Source organism: Phocoena sinus, chromosome 5 (assembly GCF_008692025.1).
Source record: "Phocoena sinus isolate mPhoSin1 chromosome 5, mPhoSin1.pri, whole genome shotgun sequence".
Lineage (NCBI taxonomy): Eukaryota > Metazoa > Chordata > Mammalia > Artiodactyla > Phocoenidae > Phocoena > Phocoena sinus.
Window position 1 is genome coordinate 88,067,194 of NC_045767.1, and position 27,286 is coordinate 88,094,479.

The 27,286-nt window shown below is 34.8% G+C and overlaps 1 protein-coding gene across 5 annotated transcripts; it reads right to left on the reverse strand.

The window, feature by feature from the left end:
* Positions 1-1,430: 1,430 nt before the first annotated feature.
* SULT1E1 (sulfotransferase family 1E member 1) lies at positions 1,431-26,953 on the reverse strand. 5 transcript variants are annotated; one of them, XM_032631774.1, is made up of 9 exons: positions 26,872-26,947; positions 26,184-26,270; positions 22,861-23,022; positions 20,923-21,048; positions 19,825-19,922; positions 9,411-9,537; positions 7,205-7,299; positions 4,150-4,330; positions 1,431-2,258 (listed from the first exon to the last, which is right to left on the reverse strand). In XM_032631774.1, coding segments are annotated over exons 2-9 (903 nt in total). In that variant the 5' UTR covers positions 26,185-26,270; positions 26,872-26,947; the 3' UTR covers positions 1,431-2,145. The 5 variants fall into 5 exon arrangements, with proteins under 5 accessions (XP_032487665.1, XP_032487666.1, XP_032487667.1 ...); XM_032631775.1 differs by having other exon boundaries at positions 26,184-26,280; positions 26,872-26,932; XM_032631776.1 differs by having other exon boundaries at positions 26,184-26,253; positions 26,872-26,907.
* Positions 26,954-27,286: the final 333 nt, after the last annotated feature.

A 27,286-nucleotide genomic window follows, 5' to 3' on the forward strand; every position in this document is an offset into this window, starting at 1 on the left:
ATGCAAGGAAAATACATAAGTCAGATAATAAGTTCTCAAAAGATGAAAAGAGAATGTCAAGAAGGCACAGAGCCAGTTTGAAGGGACTCCCACTGGCCAGAACTGAGATAATTTGAGTATCAAATAAATTTTGATATGACATATAGTAACTTTGAATTAAATGGGAAGTCATGAGTTCATATTGATATGAATAAATAAATGAGGGGAAAGAAAAATTCCTTTCTTATAATGCCATGCAATAAATTAAGAATGATAGAAATAGAAACTATTGGCAGAATTTGCAATCATTTTAGTGGTGAAAGATTTAGGCTAAATAATCAATGGATGCCAAATGCAAGGGAATGAATTATAGCCTTAGATTATCTCCCCACAAAATACTAATCAATCACAAAGATAGAAAAGGTGACATTATGTTAGAGAAAAAGGGCAGACACTAATTTAACCAAATGATCAAGTTTGACAACACCAGTGTGCAACAGGCTGGTATTGCATGCCCTCTGATGTGATGTGCTGAGAGAGCCACAATTTTTCTGTATGTCCTGAGAGTTGAGATGGGCAAGATTGGAAGATATTGTGCAAAATTAAAAGTCTATATTCTAAAACTGCAAAGGTCACGAAACACAGAAAATACTGAGCAGCTATTGAGACTGAAGGAGATCTGAATTATGATAATAAAATGCAACATGTTATCTCAGATTGGATCTGGGACCAGAAGGAAAAAACAAAAAGCCTTTGATGAAGCAGTTGGGATGGATGTGATTGCAATATATGGATTGGACGATAGTACTGTGTCAATATTGATTTCCTGATTTGGATAGTTGTGATTATACAGGAAAGTGCTTTATTTGGGGGAAATAGACACTGGCATATTTTAGGGTGATTATGTCTTTATCTTAGATGGTTCAGAAAAAGAATAATGATAATGAATGAGTCTGAATGTGTGTATAGGTATATTCATGTGGTATGTATGTAACAGCTGTTCCCTCCAGAGACTGAGATTCTAATTACCACCTCAACCCAAACAAAATCTTAAAAATTTTCAAGACTCTTCAATTTTTGTATAATGCATAGAAATGTTACACTAAAAAATAGCTTTTATTCTGAAAATCATAATTATTAAAAAAGGGGGCTGAGAAATTCCTAGCTTTTCCCCCAAAGAGTAAGAAAACATATATCAGTTTCTCCCTAGATTTGATCTTTGAGTTTAGGAAGTAATGACATTCTATTCTACTAAAGACCCATAGTGAATTTTTTAAGATCTTGTGTGTCTTCTGATTTAGAGAAAGGAAGCACTGACTGTTAAAAGAAACATGCTATAGAAAAAAATGATCAAGAGAATAGAGAAAAATAGGAGACATAAGCCAAAACAACATTGTTTAAATAAAAAAAAAATTCTTCTTTTACTTTTGTTTGTATTTTATTTACTGGCATATATCACGTTCTTTAAAACTTTACAGAGCTTAATTTTATAATATTGTGTATATGACAGAAATAATACTAAAGCGTAACTATATCAAATTAGCTAAAGACATTCAAGCATAAATAACACTCGTTGGGATTATTTATAAAGGTCTGGAAATCAGTTCTGTTATGCCCCAAATTTACATTAAACTAAGGTAAATTCCAAATTAAGCCATTTTGCAGAAAGTGAAAGAAAATATCAGGAAGGAAGTAACAGATCTATTTATACCCTCATATTTATTTATTCTTTAGTTCTTTCTCTCAAGGTTTTCAAATTCCATGTAAATATATATATATTTATGCATACATGTATATAAATGTATATATATATATATATATATATATACTAACAAATGGAAAAAAGTAACAACAAAGTTAAAGAATTTGGAATGTTTGATTATTTTTGATGAGGCTTTAACAACTTCAAAAATTTGTGTGTTCCTACATCATTCTCATAGGTTATAGATTTGTGTAATAATTTGTAATAAAGAAAGAAAAGGAAAAACATTTTAAAGATAACAGCAGGGAAAAAAATCTTTCTTGCTTTTTTATATGAAGATCTCAATAATCATGTGAACCTGATCATGATCTTTCACATGACTCACTCTCTACTAGTCTAAAATAAATGAGGTAAGGAATGATGAGAAGAACACTTTAATCTCAGATGTGTCAAGAAAACCCTTCCTAGATCTCGGTTCGTAACTTCAGTGTAGACCCCTTCATTTGCTGCTCATAGTGCATGTCAAATTTCTCATTTAGGGCTACTGTAAAGTAATTCTTCCAGTCTCCTGCAATCCCTGTAACAAAAGAGAAAAAAAACAGTAAATATTATGTCTTCCAGCCAGAATAATGAAATTTTCTAATATACATCACTTTCATTAACACTAATCAAATTTTATTCTTGTAATCCTTAATTATAGAAATAAAATATATACCATAAATACTATATATTTGCGACTGCAAACAAGGATTTGTCCTGATTGTTAAAACAAAACAAAACAAAACAAACAGCAAATTTATTTCTCTGACCTTCCCCTGTTATGCTATCAATACTTCACTTAATTTTTCTTCTCCAATTTCCTCTGAAATGCTGGGGCTCCTGAGATCCATGTTTTACCTACTCCCAAGATATTAAATATCATCTTCATGCTGATAATATTAAAATGCAGACTTACGTCTTCATATCCAAGTGCCTACCTGATATGACCACTTTCATTCCATATGAGCATCTCAAATTCACTCAGTTTAAAAATAAATTCATTTCCTTCCCTACAAAATTGCGTTTTATTGGTGACTTTTTCCATAACCTGGTTAATGGCAACAGCAGGTATCTACTGCATAAACTTAGCAGTTATCCTTCAACCACAATATGTAATTCCTTATTTATATTCAGACTTTCTTCATAGCCATTGCCTTCTCTCCATTTCTGCTGCCACCTACAGAGAAGCTCCTCAGCGTTTCCCACTTGTGTGTTACAATAGCCTAGCAGGCTCTTCTTTTTGCTTTTCATCACATCCAACCCTCCCCTGACAGAAGGAAGTCACCTTGTATTTTAAATTAATCAATTGTTCAATTGCCCCTTTAGCTCAAGGAGATCTAAACTTTCCCAATGAAAAGACCCAAAAAGCAGAAGATAGAAAATGTGTCTTGAGAATCATGTGGGTTCTGAAGGTATAACAGTACAAAGCCCTTTACAAACATGGCCATTATTTTAAGTTTGTTGTTTTATCTTAAAAATATATGAAGACATTATGGGAAAAGAAACTGAGATAATCTGAGGATTCAATAATTTAAATTTACTCTGCATGTTAACTCTCTTTCATGTGTGCCCTATTTTCACCCAGTGGCAGGTTTGTTACTCCAATTGTTTTCAAAATTCCTGACCCTCTCAATGATAATTTGGTTCCAAGAGCAAGATTTTCTCTGTTCTGTTTCTGCTTCACATATCAGTAAGACTGGATGTCCCAATACTCTGCATATCCTACATACCTTTGGATTTATAAACTGACTATATCTCATCAAGACCACCATGCCTCCTCCCAATAGATGTCACTTCATTGTATTTTGATATTTTTGCTAAGCCAAGCTGTATTTACCACTAAGTGTTTTGAAACTTAGTCTTTTTAAAAACAGCTTTATTGAGGTATAATTTATATACAGAGAACTGTACATATTTAAATTATACAATTTGATAAGTTTGGAAATTTGCCATTTAGTCTTGAAAAATGCCTTCCACTTGGTTAAGGAAAAGCTGACTAATTGTTCTAAGCTTGTGTCTTCATCTCAAAATTAGATAATAGAATTTTCTCTTAACTCTTGCATTAGAATTTTAAAAAATTAGAATATAAAATTTATATGATGTATGTGATGCAGCACCAAGGCACAAAGACTTAATAAGTAATAGCTAGTAGAGTGTGGTATTAGTGCTAGTACTGAGGCTGGGGTGGCTGCTGGTCATTCTTAATATAATTTGCTGCATATACGAAGTAATCAACAAGTAATGGTAATTTATTAGTAGTACTACTAATATTTTATGCTTCTGCAGAACTGGTCACTCAAATGTGAAACATCTCTGAAGAAAACAAGCAGGGTCCACAGGCATGAAGAGACCTTAATAGATGTTTGCCTATAACTATTTCAACTTATGATTTCCTACAGCAATGGAGGCAAATAACATGACTATCTCACCCTTTCTCATGAAGGGAGATACTTTTTGGTTCATGACTTCATCCGGTAGCATTGTGTAATTGGTAGATGGATTGTTCTTCATCTCCTGGAATGAAGTGTGTTTTATAATCTTGTCCACAAGCTCATCTGATGCCTTCTTTCCCAGAAATTCTATCAATTTCATCACCTCTTTTCTGATATTCTAAGAACAAAAAAATATTTTGAAGACTCAGTTACTAAAATTGAATACATTACTTTGTGGATAAAAAAGGACACAGAAAGAAAACTTTTCTTCCCTCCTCTTCCCCCCACTGATATTGGAATTAGGATTCTAGTGAGCAAATCAGTTCTTGGGGAAGTGGATTTTTTAACTTCTCTAAGCATAATTTTCCTCATTCATAAAATGAACATAAAAGAAACTTCAAAGATTTTTAGAACACTAAATGAGATGGTGTTTATAAAATATTTATTTTAGTCGCTTATGCATAATACATGCTCAATAAATACTATCTATGAATATAATAAACACTCTTAAAGACTACAGTCCCCTTTGACAGATCAAGTTTGAGGTTGAAAATATGCAGACAGCTTTCAATTTTCTTTTAATTTATTGATGTAACTAGTGAGAAGCAAAGGAACCAGAAAGATTAAGAAAGGATGTAAAAAGTCAAATACTCAACATGGAACAATATCAGATTTTCATGAACCATAGCTACAAACATCCCCATCTCTAGTCACTTCTATAGCATACCCTATTATTCAGCTTAATCATTCAATGCAACGATTCTCAAAAGCAACTATAATGCTTATTCTGGTGTATAGTTCCCTTTACACAGAATGCTGTTCTCTAATTCTCTGTCCTACAAATTACAGCTTGCCTGTCAAACTTCAGCTTAAGTATCACCTTCTTTGGGATAATTTCCTCGACTATTCCAATTTGAGTTAGATAACTCTATTTTTGCTCCCATAAATCCCTATATAAATCCATTGTACCATATACGTATTCTCACGTTTTTTATTTACTTGTTTTCCACAAAAAAAGGTAGTATCTCTACATAACAAGGTTACTGTCTTTTTCTCTTTCTACTTGATATGTTGTAGAAACAAGAGAAAACATTTATTCTTCTGTTCCTCATTCACTCAAATAGAGAAGAAACCTAAACACGGCCATTTTTGACCAAAATAGGGAGTAAACGGACATGAACAATTTGGAAGGGCGAAATGGTTGGAGTAACTAATACATTTTTTTCGTGTGCCTTTTAAATTTACTGTCTTCAATATTCTCGTTACAGAACACAAATTTAAGTAATAAAATAAACTACAGATCATGGCTGCTTCTCATTCCAATTTGTTCTGTGTTAAATTCTATCAAGAAGTAATAATTCAGTTTCTAAAATAATACTTATGATTTTATTTTAAATTTGTCCTCATCAAAACAACTCTAGAATTACTGCCACATGAATCTTAATAATTGTGCAAAGATGTGTACAAGACATGGATATCAATTGCTTTCTTGGTACTAATAAAGAATGAGGGAAGATATTTCTTACCCCTTAATAAAAAGACCCAGTATTTTGTCTTTCATTTTAAAATTATTTGATATGTGCACATATGTGCTTTAAAGAATAAAAATCAATATAGCACCCTTACCTACTACCCAATATATGCAATAAGACATTCATAATTGGTTGAGTTTTTCCATTTGCAAGTTTCCAACTTCATTCTTTTCATTCTCCATTTCAATTTCCACAAACAACAAAAAACTTGCTATCCTGAAATTGACCTAATCAATCCTGTGCTTTACTCTGTAGATTTGAGACTCATGCATGTAACCCTAGACAACATATGGTTTGGTTTTACCCAATTGATGTGCACATTTGAAGTGTATTCCTTTTCATTGCAATATAATATTTAATTGTAGAATAATAGTATAAATCATGTATTGATTCCTGAATATATGTATATTTGGGTTGTTTCCAATTTTTATGGTCGTGGGGAATGCTGCTATGAAGGTTGCTGTATATATAAACTACTACACACAAGTCAGTGTTTCTCAAGAGCATATATCTACTAGTGGAATTCCTGAGTCTTAAATTATGTGCATGTTTGCCCTCCCTAGGTAACACGTTGTTTCCATAGTGTTTGTATATTTTTATACTCTTAACAGAAATGTGTTACTTCTCACTAACATACATCCTGACTGGTATTTATTATTGTCAGACTTTTTAATTGCTGTCAATCTGGTGGATGTGAAAAGGCATCCTAGTAATTTTTATTTTGAATTACCCTAATTATTAAAAAAGCTTGAAGAAAAAACAGATTAAGAAGAAATTGTGATGTCCTCACTCTTTTTCATATTGTTGTTCCAGCATTCTCTTTACTCTCTTCTTCTGGAAGTTTGAGTTGATATATGTGAGACCATGTTAATCTATCTTATATATTCATTACCTCTTCTGAAGTATTCTGTTTATCTCACTGTGGTACATCCTGTGGACTTTCCTCAGCATCATCTTCTACATTAATAATTCACTATTTAGCCATGTCTTATCTGTTATTTAAACTATCTTTTAATTTTCTAATTTTAGTTTCTAAAATTTATTTTAGAAATTCTATTTTGCTGGGGGGTCTTCAAAATCTGCTTTATCAATTTTAGTAATCTCTTGTTTCTTTGTAAAATTTTTAATTTCTTCTTTTGTTTCTTTAAACATGTTCATCATAGTTATTTTATGGTCCTTGTCTGATAATTCCTACCTCTATGGATTTGGAGACCAGTTAACTCTTCTTGCCCATTGTGATTCCTTGTGTGCATATGTGTGTGCATGTTGTTGTTGTTTTGTTTTATGAACTCAAATTCCTTCTTTTATCTTTGGTAAATTTTTGAGACTTGGGTTTATATGTATTCACTTACAGAAGGTTTTTATTTACTAGCTTCAAATCTGTGCTAAAGTATCTGGATTATTTTAACTTTTGGAGTTGGCTGCATCATTTATTTAAAGGCAGAATTTTGTGTTTACCATGTTGTCAAATTCTAACATTTTGAGAATTACTAAGTTGCCATATGTTTTGAGTTTCTCACCTCCTTCATGTCTTCATAGAAAAGAAATAGCACTTGTGGATTCTCTCTCTTTTCCCACCAAGATTTTGTGTGTTCATACCAGGAACCATAAGGAACTAAAATTAGAGAGAAAAACAATGTGAGGACACAGCATCATCTTTATATAGCTTGAAAATGAGTCTTCAGACAAAGAAATATAAATAAATGATCATGGAATGAAAACTAGAGATCAGCTGCACATCTGAAGTAAATTTCTCTGCAGCAAAAGCAGCACAGTATGTTGAATAAACTATCCACAGAAACATATTCTCAACTTTCATTATTATGACATGGTTTATGACTCAGGGGAAAAGTGAAGGAAGACTCCATCCATTTGATTCAGAGCTCATGAAAGCATCTTTGAAAATGTTGTGTGTGTGTGTGTGTGTGTGTGTGTGAAATCAGGTTGTTAGTGAAAGGAGTTGAGTAGTGGAATTATAAACATTATTATGATCAGAATTCAGTCCAGGTCTCATATGTACCATTTAAAAACTAGCTTTGGGGCTTCCCTGGTGGCGCAGTGGTTGAGAGTCCGCCTGCCGATGCAGGGGACACGAGTTCGTGTCCTGGTCCGGGAAGATCCCACATGCCGTGGAGCGGCTGGGCCCGTGAGCCATGGCTGCTGAGCCTGCGCGTCCGGAGTCTGTGCTCCGCAATGGGAGAGGCCACAACAGTGAGAGGCCCGCGTACCGCAAAAACAAACAAACAAACAAAAAAACTAGCTTTGGTAACTGAAGCTAGCAGCTATATAATTTTTGTTATACCACTCACAGTTTAAATGGTAAGAGGTGCCCTCTTAAGGACCCTTAGTATCATTCTCACTCTAAAAAATTAGAAGATTTTGGAGATGATGTGGTATGACCATATACAGTTTCTTCCTTTCTCTTCCTTCATCTTCTCTCACATATATCCAAGTATTTTACCCAGTAAAAATCTGACATGATAATATAATGATGTGTGAGTCAAAGTACTCTGCTTTGCATTAAATCGTTACATACCTCTTCTGTTCTTTGACTCTACTGACAATTTTTATTTATTTATTTAGTATAGTTGGCTTACAATATTATAGTGGTTGTACAACATAGTGATTCAATATTTTAATAGATTATACACCGTAAAGTTATAATAAAATATTGACTATATTCCCTATGTTGCCCATTACTTCCCTGTGACTTATTTATTTTATAACTAGCAGCTTGTACCTCATAATCCCCTTCATCTATTTTGCCCCTCCCCATCCCCCTCCCCTGTGGTAAACACTAGTTTGTTTCTGTATATGTGGGTAGGTCTGGTTCTGTTTTGTTACATTTGTTTCTTTACAGAAAAAGTCATATAATGATTTTTATAGTGATCTTATTCGTTCATTTTGCAGAGGTACATTATCTTTCTCTGCCTTATAGCACCTGTTTGATAATCTTGGGACATGTATTTTATTCATGATGCTTTAGCATAAAATTTTCCAAATGTAGAGATAAGCATAAAGCACATATACCACATTTTCACTGAGTCAATATTAAATTTTGTGCATATAAAAATGGTGTTATTATCTTTTTTCCTTACAATGATTACTACAGGATTAGAATGGCCTTCTTTAGTTAATACTAGATTCTCCTGAACCCTTTATTTCTCAAATTTGAATACTCAAGTTGCTTTACTTGGGAGTTAAATAAAAAGACAAAATTTCCCAGAATTTCTGCTCAGGTAGCTCTTACACTGTTCTGAGAAATCTAGTTGAATTATTCAGACTGCACAGTAGTTAGAATGAGTAAGAACTTTGTAGATATTCAGACTTCTTTGTGAATTCTGGCCCCATGTAGTATCTGAAATTTTTCTTAGAAACAAATGAACATTTTCTCTCCTCTGTTTTTCCCCTCTTGTTCAATGAAGTTGAAATAACACACTGTGAAGTGCTTCTGTAATAAAAAGAGATGAGAGAGAATTGGACACACATACATCTGTATACTTATTTGTAGGCACCAAACTAGAGTATCCAGGTTCTGTAATTTTCCATCCGCATCTGGAAACTCTATGCTTGTGCTAAAGTTCAAGGCCTTCTAGAATTTCTGTGTTTTAATTAAGGACTAGGAAGGATAACAGACCAGAATGGACAACAAAAAATTTGCCCAGAGATGCCATTTGTCTTGTATCATTTACCTTGAAAGAATTCAGAAAAAGAAACTGTTCATACCTTCTCCATCCATGAATTTTTCCACAAAATCTTGAAAAGAACCAGGATCTGGATTAGCAGTCACCATTAAAAAGAAATAGTAATAAGAAACAACCACATCCTTGGCATTCCGGCAAACATAGATGATCTAAGAAGATGAAATTAGATATTAAATCAGCTAATATTTTTCAAATATAGTCTCACCAAGATTTAAAAAGGAAATGTTTATGTTTTCAACTATAAACATAACACATATTTTTTGTAGAAAATATATAAAATTATAAAGAAGAAAACTCCTTAAATAATCTAAAGTGACAGCATCTTTTGCATTATTGTTCAACGTTCGTTCTCACTTTTCATTTTTGTGCCATATTCATTTTTATTTCACATATTTTATTTGAGTGTCTCAAATTCCATTGATATAAAACGGATGAGGCAGATTATTATCCCCAATTTATAAGTACAGCAACTAAACTGAAGCTTAGTCAGAATACATGGTTGAGAATAAATGTACACAATGAGAGTAAAATGTCTTCTGGCCTTTATGCTACACCACTATTCCTTATAGCAAAAAAAAAAAAAAAAGTCCTGTTATTTTTTTTGCTTGCAATCTTGAAGAAAAAATCATGTTTATGAGGTTCTTTTTAAGTGCATGTTGCTGCCAGTGAAAAAATATAATCTTCACTCACACCTTGTTTAGTTTCCATTTTATATAGCGAGGAAACATCAATAAATGAACAGACAGGTAGCCTTGGTTTTAGACGCTGGTTCTGGCACTAATTTCTACCATCTTGTGCAAAGCACCAATCATTTTGGACCTACATTTTCTATCTACTAAACAAATGAGTTACATCAGATCGTTACAGTCTTTTCTAGGTCAGACACTCAGTGCTGCTGGAAAAGAGCTGCAAAAGTAAACTTCATCTCTCTGGTCTTCCACTTCCTCCTTCAGGCACCTGAGAAATGCCATTGGGAATGGCTGCTCTTGACTCTCCACTTTTTCCTGGATATGATTAGGCTCATAACCTGTCTTAGTCAAGTTAATACATTTTCAAACAATTTTAAAGAAATCTTTTTGTTTACTCTAAGAAGTATGGTTTTCATTTTTAAGGTCCCACTATAAAACGCTCCAAATGCTACAGTAAATAAAGTGAACTTTCTTTTCTCATTAAAGCTATCTTTAGCCATATTGAACTTTTCCAACCTTACTTAAAACTCTCCCTAGTCCTTTTTGCCTATTAGCTGAATGGAACTCTGCCACTATTTCCAACGCTTTACTTCATAATTTTCATCCCTTTTTTTATTCATGCTGTTCCCTCTGTCTTGAATATTCTCTGCATCTCAAAATACTATCCATGGATTGGTTCAAGATGGAGGAGTACAAAGATGTGTTCTTACTCTCTCTTCCAAGAGCACCAGCATCACAACTAACTGCTGAACAATCATTGACAGGAAGACAAGAAGACAAAGAAAGATACCCCACCTCAAAAGACAAAGAAGCTGAAATGAGATGGTTGGAGGGGAGCAATCATAATAAAATCAAATCCCATAAATGGGGGGGTGGGTGACTCACAAACTGGAGAAAAATTATAGCACAGAAGTCCACCCACTGTAGTGAAGGTCCTGAGCCCCACGTCAAGCTTCCCAACCTGGGGGTCCGGCAAAAGGAGGAGGAATTCCCAGAGAATCAGACTTTGAAGGCTAGTGGGATTTGATTGCAAGACTTAAACAGAACTGGGGGAAACAAAGACTCCACTCTTGAAGGGCACACACAAAGTAGTGAGCACATCAAGACTCAGGGGGAAGGAGCAGTGACCCCACAGGAGACTGAACCAGACCTACCTGCTAGTGTTGGAGGGTCTCCTGCAGAGGTGGGGGGCATCTGTGGCTCACTGTAGGTACAAGGACACTGGCAACAGAAGTACTCCTTGGCGTGAGCCTTCCTGAAGTACACCATTAGCCCCACCAAAGGACCTGTAGGCTTCAGTCCTGGGTCACCTCAGGCCTCACAACCAACAGGGAGGCAACCCAGCCCCACCGATCAGCAGACAAATGGATTAAAGTTTTACTGAGCTCTTCCCAACAGAGCAACACCCGGCTCTACCTACCACCAGTCCCTCCCATCAGGAAGCTTGCACAACCCTCTTAGATAGCCTCATCTACCAGAGGGCAGACAGCAGAAGCAAGAAGAACAGCAATCCTGAGCCTGTGGAAAGAAAACTACATTGACATAAACACAGACAAAATGAAAAGGCAGAGAACTATGTACCAGATTAAAGAACAAGATAAAACCCCAGATAAACAACTAAACGAAGTGGAGATAGGCAACTTTCCAGAAAAAGAATTCAGAATAATGATAGTAAAGATGAGCCAGGACCACGGAAAAAGAATGGAGGCAAATATTGAGAATATACAAGAAATGTTTAACCAAGACCTAGAAGAATTAAAGAACAAACACCTGAAAGAATTAAAGAACAAACAAACAGAGAAGAACAATACAATAACTGAAATGAAAAATACACTAGAAGGAATCAATAACAAAATAACTGAGGCAGAAGAACGGATAAGTGACCTGGAAGACAGAATGGTGGAATTCACTGCTATGGAACAAAATAAAGAAAAAAGAATGAAAATAAATGAAGACAGCCTAAGGGACCTCTGGGACAACATTAAATGCACCAACATTCGAATTATAGGGGTCTCAGAAGGAGAAGAGAGAGAGAAACGATCCAAGAAAATTCTTGAAGAGGTTATAGTCAAAAACCTCCCTAATATGGGAAAAGAAATAACTACCCAAGTCCAGTAAGTGCAGAGAGTCCCAGGCAAGATAAACCCACGGAGAAACATGCAGAGACACATAGTAATCAAATTGACAAAAATTAAAGACAAAGAAAAATTATAAAACCATTAGGGGAAAAATGACAAATACCATACAAGGGAACTACCATAAGGTTAACAGCTGATTTCTCAGCAGAAATGCTACAAGTCAGAAGGGAGTGACATGATATACTTAAAGTGATGAAACAGAAGAACCTACAACCAAGATTACTCTACCCGGCAAGGATCTCATTAAAATTTGATGGAGAAATCAAAAGCTTTACAGACAAGCAAAAACTAAGAGAATTAAGCACCACCAAACCAGCTCTACAGCAAATGCTAAAGGAACTTCTCTAAGTGGAAAACACAAGAGAATAAAAGGACCTACAAAACAAACCCAAAACAATTAAGAAAATGGTAATAGGAACATACATATTGATAATTACCTTAAATATGAATGGATTAAGTGCTCTAACCAAAAGACACAGGCTCACTGAATGGATACAAAAACAAGACCCATCTATATGCTTTCTACAAGAGACCCAATTCAGATCTAGGAACATACAGACTGAAAGTGAGGGAATGGAAAAAGATATTCCATGCAAATGGAAATCAAAAGAGAGCTGGAGTAGCAATACTTATATCAGACAAAATGGACTTTAAAATAATGTTACAAGAGACAAGAAAGGACACTACATAATGATCAAGGTATCGATCCAAGAAGAAGATATAACAATTGAAAATATTTATGCACCCAAACAAAGGAGCACCTCAATACAAAAGGCAAATGCTAACAGCTATAAAAGAGGAAATTGACAGTAACACAACAATAGTGGGGGACTTTAACGCCTCAATTTCACCCATGGACAGATCATCCAGACAGAAAATTAATAAGGGAATACAAGCTTTAAATGACACAATAGACCAGATAGACTAAATTGATATTTATAGGACATTCCATTCAAAAACAACTGATTACACTTTCTTCTCAAGTGCACATGGAACATTCTTCAGGATAGATAACATCTTGAGTCACAAATCAAGCCTTGATAAATTTAAGAAAATTGAAATCACATCAAGCATCTTTTCCAACCACAATGCAATGAGATTAGAAATCAATTACATGGAAAAAAGCATAAAAAACACAAACACGTGGAAGCTAAGCAATACGTTACTAAATAACCAAGAGATCACTGAAGAAATCAAAGAGGAAATCAAAAAATACCTAGAGACAAATGACAATGGAAACATGACAATCCAAAATGTATGGGATGCAGCAAAAGCAGTTCTAAGAAGGAAGTTTATAGCAATACATTCCTACATCAAGAAACAAGAAAAATCTCAAAAACACAATGCAACCTTACACCTAAAGTAACTAGAGAAAGAAAACAAACAAAACCCAAAGTTAGTAGAAGGAAAGAAGTCATAAAAATCAAAGCAAAAATAAATGAAATAGAAACAAAGAAAACAATAGCAAAGATCAATAAAACTAAAACGTGGTTCTTTGAGAACATAAACAAGATTGATAAAACTTTAGCCAGACTCATCAAAGAAAAGAGGGAGAGGACTCAAATCAATAAAATTAGAAATGAAAAAGGAGAAGTTACAATGGACACCACAGAAATACAAAGCATCATGAGACTACTGCAAGGAACTCTATGCCAATAAAATGGACAACCTGGAAGAAATGGACAAATTCTTAGAAAGGTATAGCCTTCCAAGACTGAACCAGGAAGAAATAGAAAATATGAACAGAACAGGCACAACTAATGAAATTGAAAATGTGATTTTAAATCTTCCAACAAACAAAAGTCCAGGACCAGATGGCTTCACAGGTGAATTCTATCAAAGATTTAGAGAACAGCTAATACCAATCCTTCTCAAAGTCTTCCAACAAATTGCAGAGGAAGGGACATTCCCAAGCTCATTCTATGAGGCCACCATCACGCTGATACAAAAACCAGACAAAGATATTACAAAAAAAAAAAAATTACAGACCAATAACACTGATGAATATAGAGACAATAATCCTCAACAATATACTAGCAAACAGAATCCAACAATACATTAAAAGGATCATATACCACGATCAAGTGGGATTTAACCCAGGAAGGCAAGGATACTTCAATATACACAAATCAATCAATGTGATACACCGTATTAACAAGCTGAAGAATAAAAACCATATGATCATATCAATAGATGCAGACAAAGCTTTTGACAAAATTCAACACCAATTTATGGTAAAAAAAAACTCTCCAGAAAATGGGCATAGAGGGAACCTACCTCAACAAAACAAAGGCCATATATGGCAAACACATAGCAAACATCATACTCAATGGTGAAAAACTGAAAGCATTTCCTCTAAGATCAGGAACAAGACAAGGATATCCACTCTTGCCACCATTATTCAACACAGTTTTGGAAGTCCTAGCCATGGCAATCAGAGAAGGAAAAGAAATAAAAGGAATACAAATTGGAATAGAAGAAGTAAAACTGTCACTGCAGATGACATGATATTATACATTTAGAATCCTAAAGATGCCGCCAGAAAACTACTACAGCTAATCAATTAATTTGGTAAAGTAGCAGGATACAAAATTAATGCACAGAGCTTCACTGGTGGTGCAGTGGTTGAGAGTCCGCCTGCCGATGCAGGGGACACAGGTTCGTGCCCCGGTCCGGGAAGATCCCACATGCCATGGAGCGGTTAGGCCCGTGAGCCATGGAAGCTGAGCCTGCACATCTGGAGCCTGTGCTCTGCAATGGGAGAGGCCACAGCAGTGAGAGGCCCGCATACCAAAAAAAAAAAAAAAAAAAAAATTAATGCACAGAAATCTCTTGCATTCCTACACACTAACAATGAAAGATCAGAAAGAGAAATCAAGAAAATAATATCATTCACCATTGCAACAAAAAGAATAAAATACCTAGGAATACACTTACCTAAGGAGGCAAAAGATCTGTGCTCAGAAAACTATAAGAAACTGATGAAAGAAATCAAAGATGACACAAACAGATGGAGAGATATACTATGTTCTTGGTTTGGAAGATCGATATTGTGAAAATAGCTATACTACCCAAAGCAATCTACAGATTCAATGCAATTCCTATCAAATTACCAATGGCAGTTTTTACAGAACTAGAACAAAAAATCTTAAAATTTGTATGGAGACACAAAGGACCCCATATAGCCAAAGCAGTCTTGAGGGAAAAAAAACAGAGCCAGAGGAAGCAGATCCCTGAGTTCAGACTATACTACAAAGCTACACTAATCAAGACAATATGGTACTGGCACAAAAACAGAAATATAGATCAGTGGAACAGGATAGAAAGCACAGAGATAAACCCATGCACCTATGGTCAACTAATCTATGACAAAGGAGGCAAGGATATACAATGGAGAAAAGACAGTCTCTTCAATAAGTGGTGCTGGGAAAACTGGACAGCTACATGTAAAAGAATGAAATTAGAGCACTCCCTAATACTATACACAAATAAACTAAATAAATTAAACAAAATGGATTAAAGACCTAAATGTAAGCCTGGACACAATAAAACTCTTAGAGGAAAACATAGGAAGAACACTCTTTGACATAAATCACAGCAAGATCTTTTTTTTTTTTTTTTTTTTTTTTTTTAATGCGTTACGCGGGCCTCTCACTGTTGTGGCCTCTCCCGTTGCGGAGGACAGGCTCCGGACGCACAGGCTCAGCGGCCATGGCTCACGGGCCCAGCCGCTCCGCGGCATGTGGGATCTTCCCAGACCGGGGCACGAACCCGTGTCCCCTGCATCGGCAGGCGGACTCTCAACCACTGCGCCACCAGGGAAGCCCAGCAAGATCTTTTTTGACCCATCTCTTAGAGTAATGGAAATAAAAACAAAAATAAACAAATGGGACCTAATGAAACTTAAAAGCTTTTGTGCAGCAAAGAAAACTATAAACAGGACAAAAAGACAATCCTCTGAATGGAAGAAAGTATTTGCAAATGAATCAATGGACAAAAGATTAATCTCCAATATATATAAACAGCTCATTCAGCTCAATATTAAAAAAAACAAAAACCCAATCAAAAAATGGGCAGAAGGCCTAAATAGACATTTCTCCAAAGAAGACATACAGATGGCCAAAAGGCACATGAAAAGCTGCTCAACATCACTAATTATTAGATAAATGTAAATCAAAACTACAGTGAGGTATTACCTTACACTGGTTAGAATGGCATCATCAGAAAATCTACAAGCAATAATTGCTGGAGAGGGTGTGGAGAAAAGGGAACCCTCTTGCACTGTTGGTGGGAATATAAATTGATACAGCCACTATGGAGAGCCGCATGGACGTTCCTTAAAATACTAAAAATAGAATTACCATATGAACCAGCAATCCCACTACTGGGTGTTAACCCAGAGAAAACCATAATTCAAAGAGACTCATGCACCCCAATGTTCATTGCAGCACTATTTGCATTAGACAGGTCATGGAAGCAACCTAAATGCCCATCAACAGATGAATGGAAAAAGATGTGGTACAATGGAATATTACTCAGCCATAAAAAGGAACGAAATTGGGTCATTTGTAGAGACATGGATGGACCTATAGACTGTCATACAGAGTGAAGTATGTCAGAAAGAGAAAAACAAATATCCTATATTAACGCATATATGTGGAATCTTGAAAAATGGTACAGATGAACCGGTTTGCAAGGCAGAAATAGAGACACAGATGTAGAGAATAAACGTATGGACACCAAGAGGGGTAAGCGGGGTGCGGGTGGTGGTGGGATGAATTGGGAGATTGAGATTGATTTATATACACTAATATGTATAAAATAGACAACTAATAAGAACCTGCTGTATAAATAAATAAATTAAATTAAATTAAAAATATACTATCCATATTTAAACCTTTGCTCCAAGTACTCCATAAAAGTTTTTATTCTCCAGGATGTGGGGCAGGGGAAGGTGGGAAGTTAAAGCAATTCCTCTTTCCTTAAACTTCCATCAGTTTGTCTTATCTCTTTTTTGGAAGATCCTATTTTCTTCCCTAACTTTTCACTGCACATGCTCTTCCTGCCTTCGAGGTAAATCTAGGTCTTTCCACTCACTTCTCTCAAGTCAAAGTTTCTAGTTTGCCCACAATTCACTTGGGATCATAAGCTATCTTAAAATTCCTACACTTGAAAATCCCCTGATCCTATAATAATTCATACTTCAACCAGCTGTGACATTTTTAAGCTTGTGGTCATTCCCTTGCTTTAACTGAAGATTTGAACACCTGCCTTATAGTGTTACTCTCCATACCAAAACTTTTCACCACACTGTATAATTTTAGTGTCTGTATGCATGAACCATCTGATTCTCTAGGTTCATGTGGTCATTGATCATTACCTCTATTTTACTTCAACTAACAATATTTTTAGCCAAATCTTGAAACTTGTCAGTACCCTAAAGTTTCTGAAGGCTTGTCCTTGAACACCATGTTTTCTTCCAAGACAGTCCTGTTTCTTTATTATTTCTTTCTTATCAGGAATATACCTCTTCTGCAACAACTCCAAGTTCTCAAGTTTATTGACCACAATTGTTTCTTTTATCTATTAGCGTGTTCCCTTTTTTTTTTTACTTTCTTCTTTTTTATCACTTAAAGTTTCTAGTCCAACACTTCAAACACACTTTTACTAACAGTCTCAATCCACTTCTCTTCTTGTCTACCAGTGAATCACCCTGGAAGTACCCAGGATGTGAATCCATCCAGTTGTCTCCTAGTCTTTGATGATCTGTGAGATGATCAGCAGTTTTGTGAAGACTGAGGCTATTATAAAGGTACAGTATGTATTTTCATTTAAAAGTAAAGGGGGGGGAATTCTCTGGTGGCACGGTGGTTAAGAATCCACCTGCCAATGCAGGGGACATGGGCTGAAGCCCTCATCTGGGAAGATCCCACATGCCATGGAACAACTAAGCCCATGTGCCATAGCTACTGAGCCTGCATGCCACAACTACTGAAGCCTGCGAGCCTAGAGCCCGTGCTCTGCAACAAGAGAAGCCACTGCAATGAGAAGACTGTGCACTTCAATGAAAAGTAGTCCCCGCTCGCTGCAACTAGAGAAAGCCTGCGCACAGAAATGAAGACCCAACACAGCCAAAAATAAATAAATAAATAAATTTATAAAAAATATACTTTTTTAATTTTTAAAAATAAATAAATAAAGGAGGTAACATCAAGGCTTCATCCCATTCTCAAAAGAAAAAAAGTAACTTGGCCAAATCTCTTGAAAAAATAGTAATGACATGTTTCCCAAAAGATATATGAATAATATTTATTAAAGAGAGAGCTCTTATGTATGGAATGATTTCAGCAGCATGTATGTGATCTTTCTAAGATTGCCTATGATAAAAACAAACAAACAAACAAAAACCATTGGAATCTTCAAAATTTTGCACCATGGATCTCCAGAAAATGTCATATATGCCCTGTTACGTCAGTGTACAAAATGGAAATGTTTCATGACTCAGATAGATCCCCTTTTTGTCAATAATGACTACGTATAGTACTTTAATATCTTATATGTTTAGTATGGGTCATAGTGTGTCCTAATAAAGCTACTAAGGTCTTGAGAAATGGCTTCAGTGTTTTAAGACAACGTTTTGCCTGTACTTTAGGATTCCATGTATTATTCTTTCTAAAAAGCAAAATTGATCATATAGATCAGCAGCTTAGTATGGCTGTAACTCCTCATTATCATCAAAGTGGAACCCAAACTTTCTAAATTGGCTTCCATATCTGTTATAAACAAACCCAGCTTATCTACCTTCACTCATCCAGCCAGTATGGACACTCAGCTTTCCAGCTAAATTGAACTGGTTTCACATCCCACCTTGGGTTGCCTCTGGGATTATATAGACTAATTCCTATACATCCTTCATATATCAACTGAGATGTTACTTGCTCCTGGATAACTTCTCTTCCCTCAATGTCTGGGCTAGAATTATTCTCTTACTTGACTTATAGTACCTTATGTATTGTTTCTTTATTTGTCACTTTGCCCCTGTGGACCATGTGCCCATGAAGACAAGGATTGCATGCATCTTATTAATTGTCATATTGCTGGCTCAGGATAGGCACTCGGTAAATAATTATTATGCTATTTTTGTCTGGTTTGTCCTTGTCTAGTTCATTTGCATGCCTCACAATGCCAAGCACAATAGTTTTCAAAAAGAGTATATTGAATGCAATTACTAATAACAGCAAATACAAAAGTAGCTACCATATATTATTTATAACATGCTAGGTACTATGTTAAGCACTTTACAAGAATTATTTTAGTTAATCCTTATAACAACTCTATGCAGAATGCAATTATTATCTCTCTTTTATAGATGAGGAAACTGAAGCTTAGATAGTTTACCTGTTTTTCTCAGAATTACCTCTGGAGTTAGAACTGAAATCTAGATTCTTTGACTATACTGACTATGATCCACATTTAAAAAATGTCTATAGATTCAATGAAGGAATAAGTAAACAAGTGTGTAAAAGACACAGTTAGGATGCTACATAACTTTATCATTGTAAAATTCTTTGAGTTCGGTGAAGTTCTAAGAACACTTGACTCTGGTTACCTTACAGTTCTTTTCCCAAAATGAGGCTGGAAGAAGCTCAGGTGGCAGATGAGACTTCACTATTCTAGGAGATGCCATCTGTTTTAATTGTTTTACTCCTAATTTTTTAAAAAAACAAAAGTTAGACAACTTCAAAAATTATAAATATTTATATGGATTTTCATAGATTAAAAAAATAAAAGTAACTATATATTCTATATTGTTTTCATAATAATAATACATATTCACTATGACAGAAGTTTAGGTAGAGAAAATTATAGAGAAAAAATAGATCAAATAAAATTTCACCTTTGAAAAAAATCATTATTAACGTTTTGGTAAGTATCCTTCCATACAAAGATGTCTATACGCCCAGACTCACAGCCATACAAATACCACACACACAGATGAAATATTTAATATCTTCTGATCACATTTTTCTTTTCTTTTAAGATTTTTTTCATGTGGACCATTTTTGTAAGTCTTTATTTAATTTGTTATAATATTGCTTCTGTTTTATGTTTTGGATTTTTGGCCGTGAAGCATGTGGGATCTTAGCTCCCTGACCAGGGATCAAACCCGCACCCTCTGCATTGGAAGGTGAAGTCTTAACCACTGGACAAACAACGAAGTCCCCTAATTGCATTTTTCTTGATATATTATAGCAACACTTCAATGTCAAGAAACATATGTCATCGTAACATGTTTAATGATTTCATATCACTTTTAACTCTTCTTTTGTTGACTAACATATATATTGTTTCTAATTTTTCATAATATTAAAAGAATCTGTGATAAAAATATTTTTGCATATATCCTTGAAAATTTTATGGATATTTTCCTGCATTTAAAGTACTGTTGCATACATCCCATAAAGAGATATGTGTTCACATATTACTAGGCTCTGCTGAAAGCATGTCAGAGCTATCCTTATTCTCTCTATTCCAGGCATATGCTATACCATAAACTCTGTCAAGATTTAAAATTAAATTTACATTCTTTCTTATGTAGAAGACATAATACTAATTGCCACTTTTGCTTATAGTCTCTTTCCTTGTACCATTTACATCCACACTTAAAATATGTGTATATAGCTTTTAAAATTAACTTAAGCATTACCATTCATCACCTTTTCGGTTCTGCATTCCAGGTAAGGAATTCGATTAAAAATGGCATCTTCTTTGCACTTTTCCACATCACCCTCTGTATAAATCATGTATACAATTTCACTAACCCATGTTGTGCCTGAAAAAATTAAACAAATCTGAGTCTCCCACTGATGATGGATAGCTGATGATGCAGGGAGTGATAGATTTATAGTTGGATAAAATAGGAAGTTACCAATGCAATAGTATTTGAAAGATGCCAGAATAACCACAGGACTCAAGAAATATTTTCTCTAAAATTTAATCTTGTAGGATCTTAACATAGCATCAATAAATAAAGAACATTGTAATAAGATACACCTGTGGTAGAAATCTGAATTTGTCGATGATGAATTGTGACATTGTACAAGCTAACAGTCTTGGAACTAAATTTTTACATCTAAAAAGTAACCATGCTTTCATCCACAAATTTTCTAGATAGCTTCTATGCCTCAGGTTGAGTCCTACTACAGAGTATATAGAAAAGAATAAATCTGGTCCTTGTCCTGTGATGTTCAAAGGTCCTCTGAAAAGTCAGAAAGAATGCTCAATAATTACAGCACTTCTTTTTCCTTAAGATGTTGTAATACAGATGGTCACAGGGATTCAAAGGACTGTAAAGGTGGAACTTTGTGTGCTTCTGCTGCTGCCGTGATGTTTCCACAAGAAATGCCTTCAAGATACCATGATAATTGAGCTTAGCTTTAACAAACTATTGGCATAAATTCACAAGTTTTGTAAGGTAGGAAAGTGGTCTACCAGACAGAAGATCTGTTTGTTTGCTTTTCTTAATCAAAGGCCAGATACTTACAAATAGTAAAGAGGCAAGGAAACAAATTGGATGTAGATTATAAAGACTAAATCAGAGGCTACCTGAAGGGATGTGTGGAGATGAGCTTACAGCAGCAACCAGACACTGAGTCTAAAAAGCCTTGTAGTTCATACTAGAGTTCAAGTTGTTTTCTAAAAGTTTTTCAAAGGCATTAGCATACATTAAGCAAGAAAGCAAGATTATCATGGTTATATTTTGGAAGAATTCCTCTAGAGCCAAAGTAAATAAAACAATGGAGTGAGGGGTCAATAAGAAAGGTGACAAGAGACCTGTAAGAGACTGACTGTGAGGCATATCTAAGAGACTAAATGGGCAAAACACATTGATTGACTGAATATGGGAGATGCAGAAGTAAGAGAAATTGACTCTGGAGTAGCTCTCAGGTGTCCTCTTCATGTGACTGGTTTTGTGCTGACATAGATCTAGACAAGAAAGAGAAATGCAGGAGCTCTTTACAGTCAGAGTAGTCAAAGACATATTTAGTGTTTGACATACTTGTGTTAATTGGAACAGTTAGAGAAGATAGAGATAGAGAAGATAGAGAAGAAGCCTGTACTGGACCTTTCTAATTTCTAAAGATCTAGGATTGTAAGACTCCAGAGTTATGACTAACAAGCTAATTTCAGGAAGAAAGATGTTGCTTGTAAATAGAGTTTCAGAGATGGACTTTATAAAGAGGAGCTGGTTAGCTGAAAAATTGTTAAGTTTTAAAAAATCTGTGAAAATTGCTTATACTTTGTCTATACAACAATGACAATAATGAAATAAGGTAAACACAGTGGGTAGTTTTAAATTTTAGTTATGGTTCCATATTCATCCATCTATATTATGTGACTTCCTAAAGTGGCCAACAATACCCATTTGTCAATTTGCTGCTCAAATTATAGGTACAGATTGTGGTCTTAGAATAGAGCTATCATATGCACTTTTTCTATGTCTATACCAAAACTGCTATATCTGTCCTTATTTAATATAGAGAATGAGTGTGGGAGGGGTGAATGGCTCAATATTTACCAGTCAAGGTGGGTTTGTCATTTCTAGGTGAAAAGGGAAAAACTTTGACCTAACAAAGAGACTTACCAGATTTGGGATAGGTGACAATGACAAGGTCATCTGGCCTTGCCTCAAATGCCTCCACGTCATGCCAATATTGGATAAATTCTTTATACAGTAGAATTCCATGGATTCTGCCAAAGTAATCTAAATAGGCAGGTTTGGAAGGATTCATCATATAGTGGTACACTGAAAGAAAAAAAGGTATGCTTTCCACTTTGTATGTACTTTAAAGTGTTTTAACATTAATAATAGCCCTGTACATTGAGTTTCTCTTGGGTGTCTAGCATTTCTTAGCTGTTGAGCATATGGGGTAAAGGCATATTAAAGAAGGATATAACATAGCCTTGGTGTTTTAAGAGTTTCTAATCCTATTAATAAGTCTAACATATGAAAGAATAAGTACAAAGCACAATAAAGTAAGATGTTTCAAAACTATGTACAAAATGCGTGATACATTCAACAGAGCCTTCGATTTCTCTGTCAAAATTGATGGGGCATATAAAAAAGCTAAGAGATTGAGAAAATACAACAATACTTTGGCAAATAATCACTTTGATTAATTCTGTATACATTAAATAACAATAAAGATTGATGGTCACATTTGATAGCTATTGCCAAATATCAAAGTCAGAGCTTCCTTAGTTCCTGAATATGTTTCATTTAATGAAAAAAAAATCAAATGCTTGTTGAGTGTATTAAAAAGAAGATGAAATTAATGACACTGTAATGGATATGTCTAAGACGGATTCTTGAGGGTAGAGAAGATTCCTGTGTGACCCCTAGCATTACTTATACTTTTCTCTCTCACTTGATCAGTAAAGAAGTCGACACTCCCATTGAGTGATTTGTGTGACAATTATAAGGTTAAACAACATGGTTATCATTGACAGTTCCTCTCCTGATCCCATGTTAAATCATCTCATGTTCAGAGTTAGTCTTAAAATTTTTAATTAAGCACACTTTCCTTTATTGGCTTTCAACTTCTTTCACTACATTTTTACTCCCCAAACTTACCCCGTTCTGAGTTTGTGATATAGTATCTCAACAAATGTTGTCCTTCTTTGATATTAGCATTACAGCTAATATCCACCCTTGCCCAAAAAACTGCCAGATAAGTTGTTATACGCCTATACATTTGTGACTGCTGTGGCTTTTAGTGTCTTTTTCATAAAGTTCATACCATAACAGAAGCCTCTTGGAGGCAGTAGTTCTTTTAGTCACCTAATGTGTTTCCTTTAATACAGAGCATCCCAAACTATGAGAAGTATACTCTAAAGAGGAAGCGAAATTAGCAGATATTGTAACAAATGCATTAACCCAAAGGAAGAAATAACTGATGGTAAAATTTTAGAAAGATGTGACCTACAAATCAAACCAAGTATTTAGACCACTGACTTACACTGAAAGCTCCTTCTGGTAGTGTTTCCCCTACTACATTTCAGGCTAAACAGTGGAGATGAAAACTTTCAGATGTTACCTCCCATCTCTCCCCCACTAGCACCAGGCACTCAAACCCATTGATTCCATCTCCATTATTTTCTTCTTTTTTCTATCTTCATGGTCACTGCCCTACTTAGGAAGCTCAACAACTACTGACTGAATATGAAAATAGCCTTCCAGCTGGCCTCACTGTAAGAAGTGCCTATTTTTTTTCTACAACCACCCTAGGAAAGAAAATGCATGTTATTTATTAGACACTTTTTGCCAGACATGAAAAGTTTTATTTTAAAACCTTATGCATATGTCATAAGGTTCTATGAAAAAGCAGACATCATTATAGATCAGGTTACATTTGTCCTGCAGGAGACTCTTTGAGGATTGAACCATATCCATTTTACACAAGGAAGGATAAATTCGCACACATTCATGCATTCATGTAAACATGCACATATATAAATATCCTTATTTTTGACATGTTGAAAACATTAAGTGATATAGAGAAAATGAAAGTGCTCTCTTTATTCTACACATAAGACATGATCATTCCTAATAATGCTGTTTTTATGTTTCTAAATATTTAAGTATATATAAAATCTATACACTTATGAATGTAGTTTAATTTGTATTCTATTTTACATTCATTTGTATTCTGTTTTTATACTGAACTGTATGATGTGAACATATTTTGCTGCTGGTACATAAATTCTGTTTTTATTCTTATAAATAACACATAGCAATCCATAGTATGGATGTAACATAGATGATACAACTCTTTATTGTTGCGAATCCTTGTTGTTCCTTTTTTCCAATATAAATAGAACTGCAAGAAATTTCTTCGAGCATATGTCTTTTCACACTTATCTTTGCAGTGATGATGGAATTGCCAAAGTAAAAGGTATACACACTTAAGAAATTGGCAATTGTCTTTAACAAATCACTAAAAGAGTGTGCACATTTGCATGGTATATGAAATTGCCTATTTTCTCACTGCATCATCAGTATTGGAAATTGTTGTAATCTTTCATAATTGAATATATATTATTTAAAATCTGTATTTCATAGATATTTTATAATTTTTCATATTTCTTAAGTTTATTGGTTCTTTTAATCATTTTGATCGATTTTGCCCATCAAGAGTGTTGTTTTGTCCTAACTGATGTATAGCTAGTAATTTATTATTTATTTATAAATTGAATATATCTGCAGTTTTCCCATCATGTATTTCCAGTTGTCTTTAACTTTCTTACTGGTTTGCATAGAAGTCTATTGCTCATAAAATCACTAGAAAAAACTGTGTGAGGAAGGCATCCCTTGCCCTGTCTGTTGATTTGTTTATTCATGTGAACAACTTTCTTGATGTTCTGCCAGGTTTGTAAGAATTGGCTTATAGTCAATCAGGAGTAGCTGATTTATTATCAAACAGTTGACTGACTTCTGGCTGACCCTTCATGGTCAGTTTGAATCTGAGTTAAACTAGGTGGCATATAATAAAATCTCTTGCTTTGTTTACCTAACTTCTTTTAGTAAATTATCTCACATCACAATGTATAGATTCACCTCTAGCTGCTTTTTTCTTTCTCAAAAGACATTTCAGTTAGAAATTGTCAAGTTCATTTCCTAACTGAGTATGTAGGTTACTGTTGTCTAGAAACATGAACAAAAATTATTAAAACTGTGATTCATAAATTCAGTTGAAGGAAGAAATATTTCTCTTATTTCTTCTTTCCTTCCTCTTTTTCTTTCTGGGTTTCTCCATCCTCCCCTCCTCCACTCTCAATCTGCCTTTAATTCAGCAAGTACTCTCTGTCTGAGTTCCTCTGTTGTTACCAAACCCAGTGATAAGTGCTGAATACCAGGGTGAGTGTAGATGCAAAGAGCTCACTTCAGCCTCACTTTCTTCGACTTACTTGGATTTGAGCAAAGTGGCTGAAACTGGAGAATATCCTCTTGTATATCATTCTATCCAGAACCTCAGCACTGTCACAAAATAGATGCTAAAAAATCCTATTAAATTCAATTATTTAATTGTTAGATCAAATCTCTTCGGGCTCTCTAGGTTCCACTAAAGTCTCCTAGATAAAATAAGTACTATCCTGACAATGGTCTACCTGTCAACAACTTACCAAGGACTTGGATTTCTGCTCTTGTGTATCCGATATCTCTCACTTAAAAGTGATAGTAATATTTTCAAGGCCTCTGGTGGTAATAGACTTCTTCTGATATATTTCACAGAAGTAAACACCTGACTAGAATTCAGTCTCCCCTCTAACTTTTCTACTCTGTTGCTTTGTTTCCTTATCAGTAAAATAGAGAACATCTCCAACATGCAGGACTTACAAGGTAATTAGGATACTGTAGTTTTATGTTAAAACTCTTTAAACAGCAAAGCATTATATAAATACAAGATACTATTTTTAATGATAAATGATTTAATAAAGCTTTACCTGTTGTACATTATTAAGTGACTAAAGTATTGATAAAAACTTCATTATCTCTATATTTCCTTTTTAAAACAGTTTTGTAATAAATAATTTGCATTCTATATTTGCTATATCTAAAATCTAAATATTTATGTCAGCAATAATGAGATAAAACCTGTCCAGACGGTCTTGTGAAAGAAACTTGGTGATCCAATCCAGTTTTCTTCAAATCTCCACTCAGGTTCCAAGCTGCAAAAAAAGATGAGAACTACTGTGCATTTGAAATGTTTCTGGTGAGCTTTTATTCTGAATGCCAGAGAAGGAGGCGGAGATTAATCTGCAGGGCTAGGCCTTCTGGAGTTTGTGTTGCAACGGAGTAATACAAATATGGAATCATACCTGCAGATGCAGTGAGCCACACAGAGTCATGTTTATTCATACAGAGATGTAGAAATTCTCCTGTTATTTTTCATTCTTGGTTCATTATCAAATTTCTAAACCTGCCAATAGCCATCTGTGGGTTGAGGAGAAGGAGGGAGAGGAAGTGAAGGCAAAGAAGAGGGAGAAAAATGTAAACATGATGCAATAGA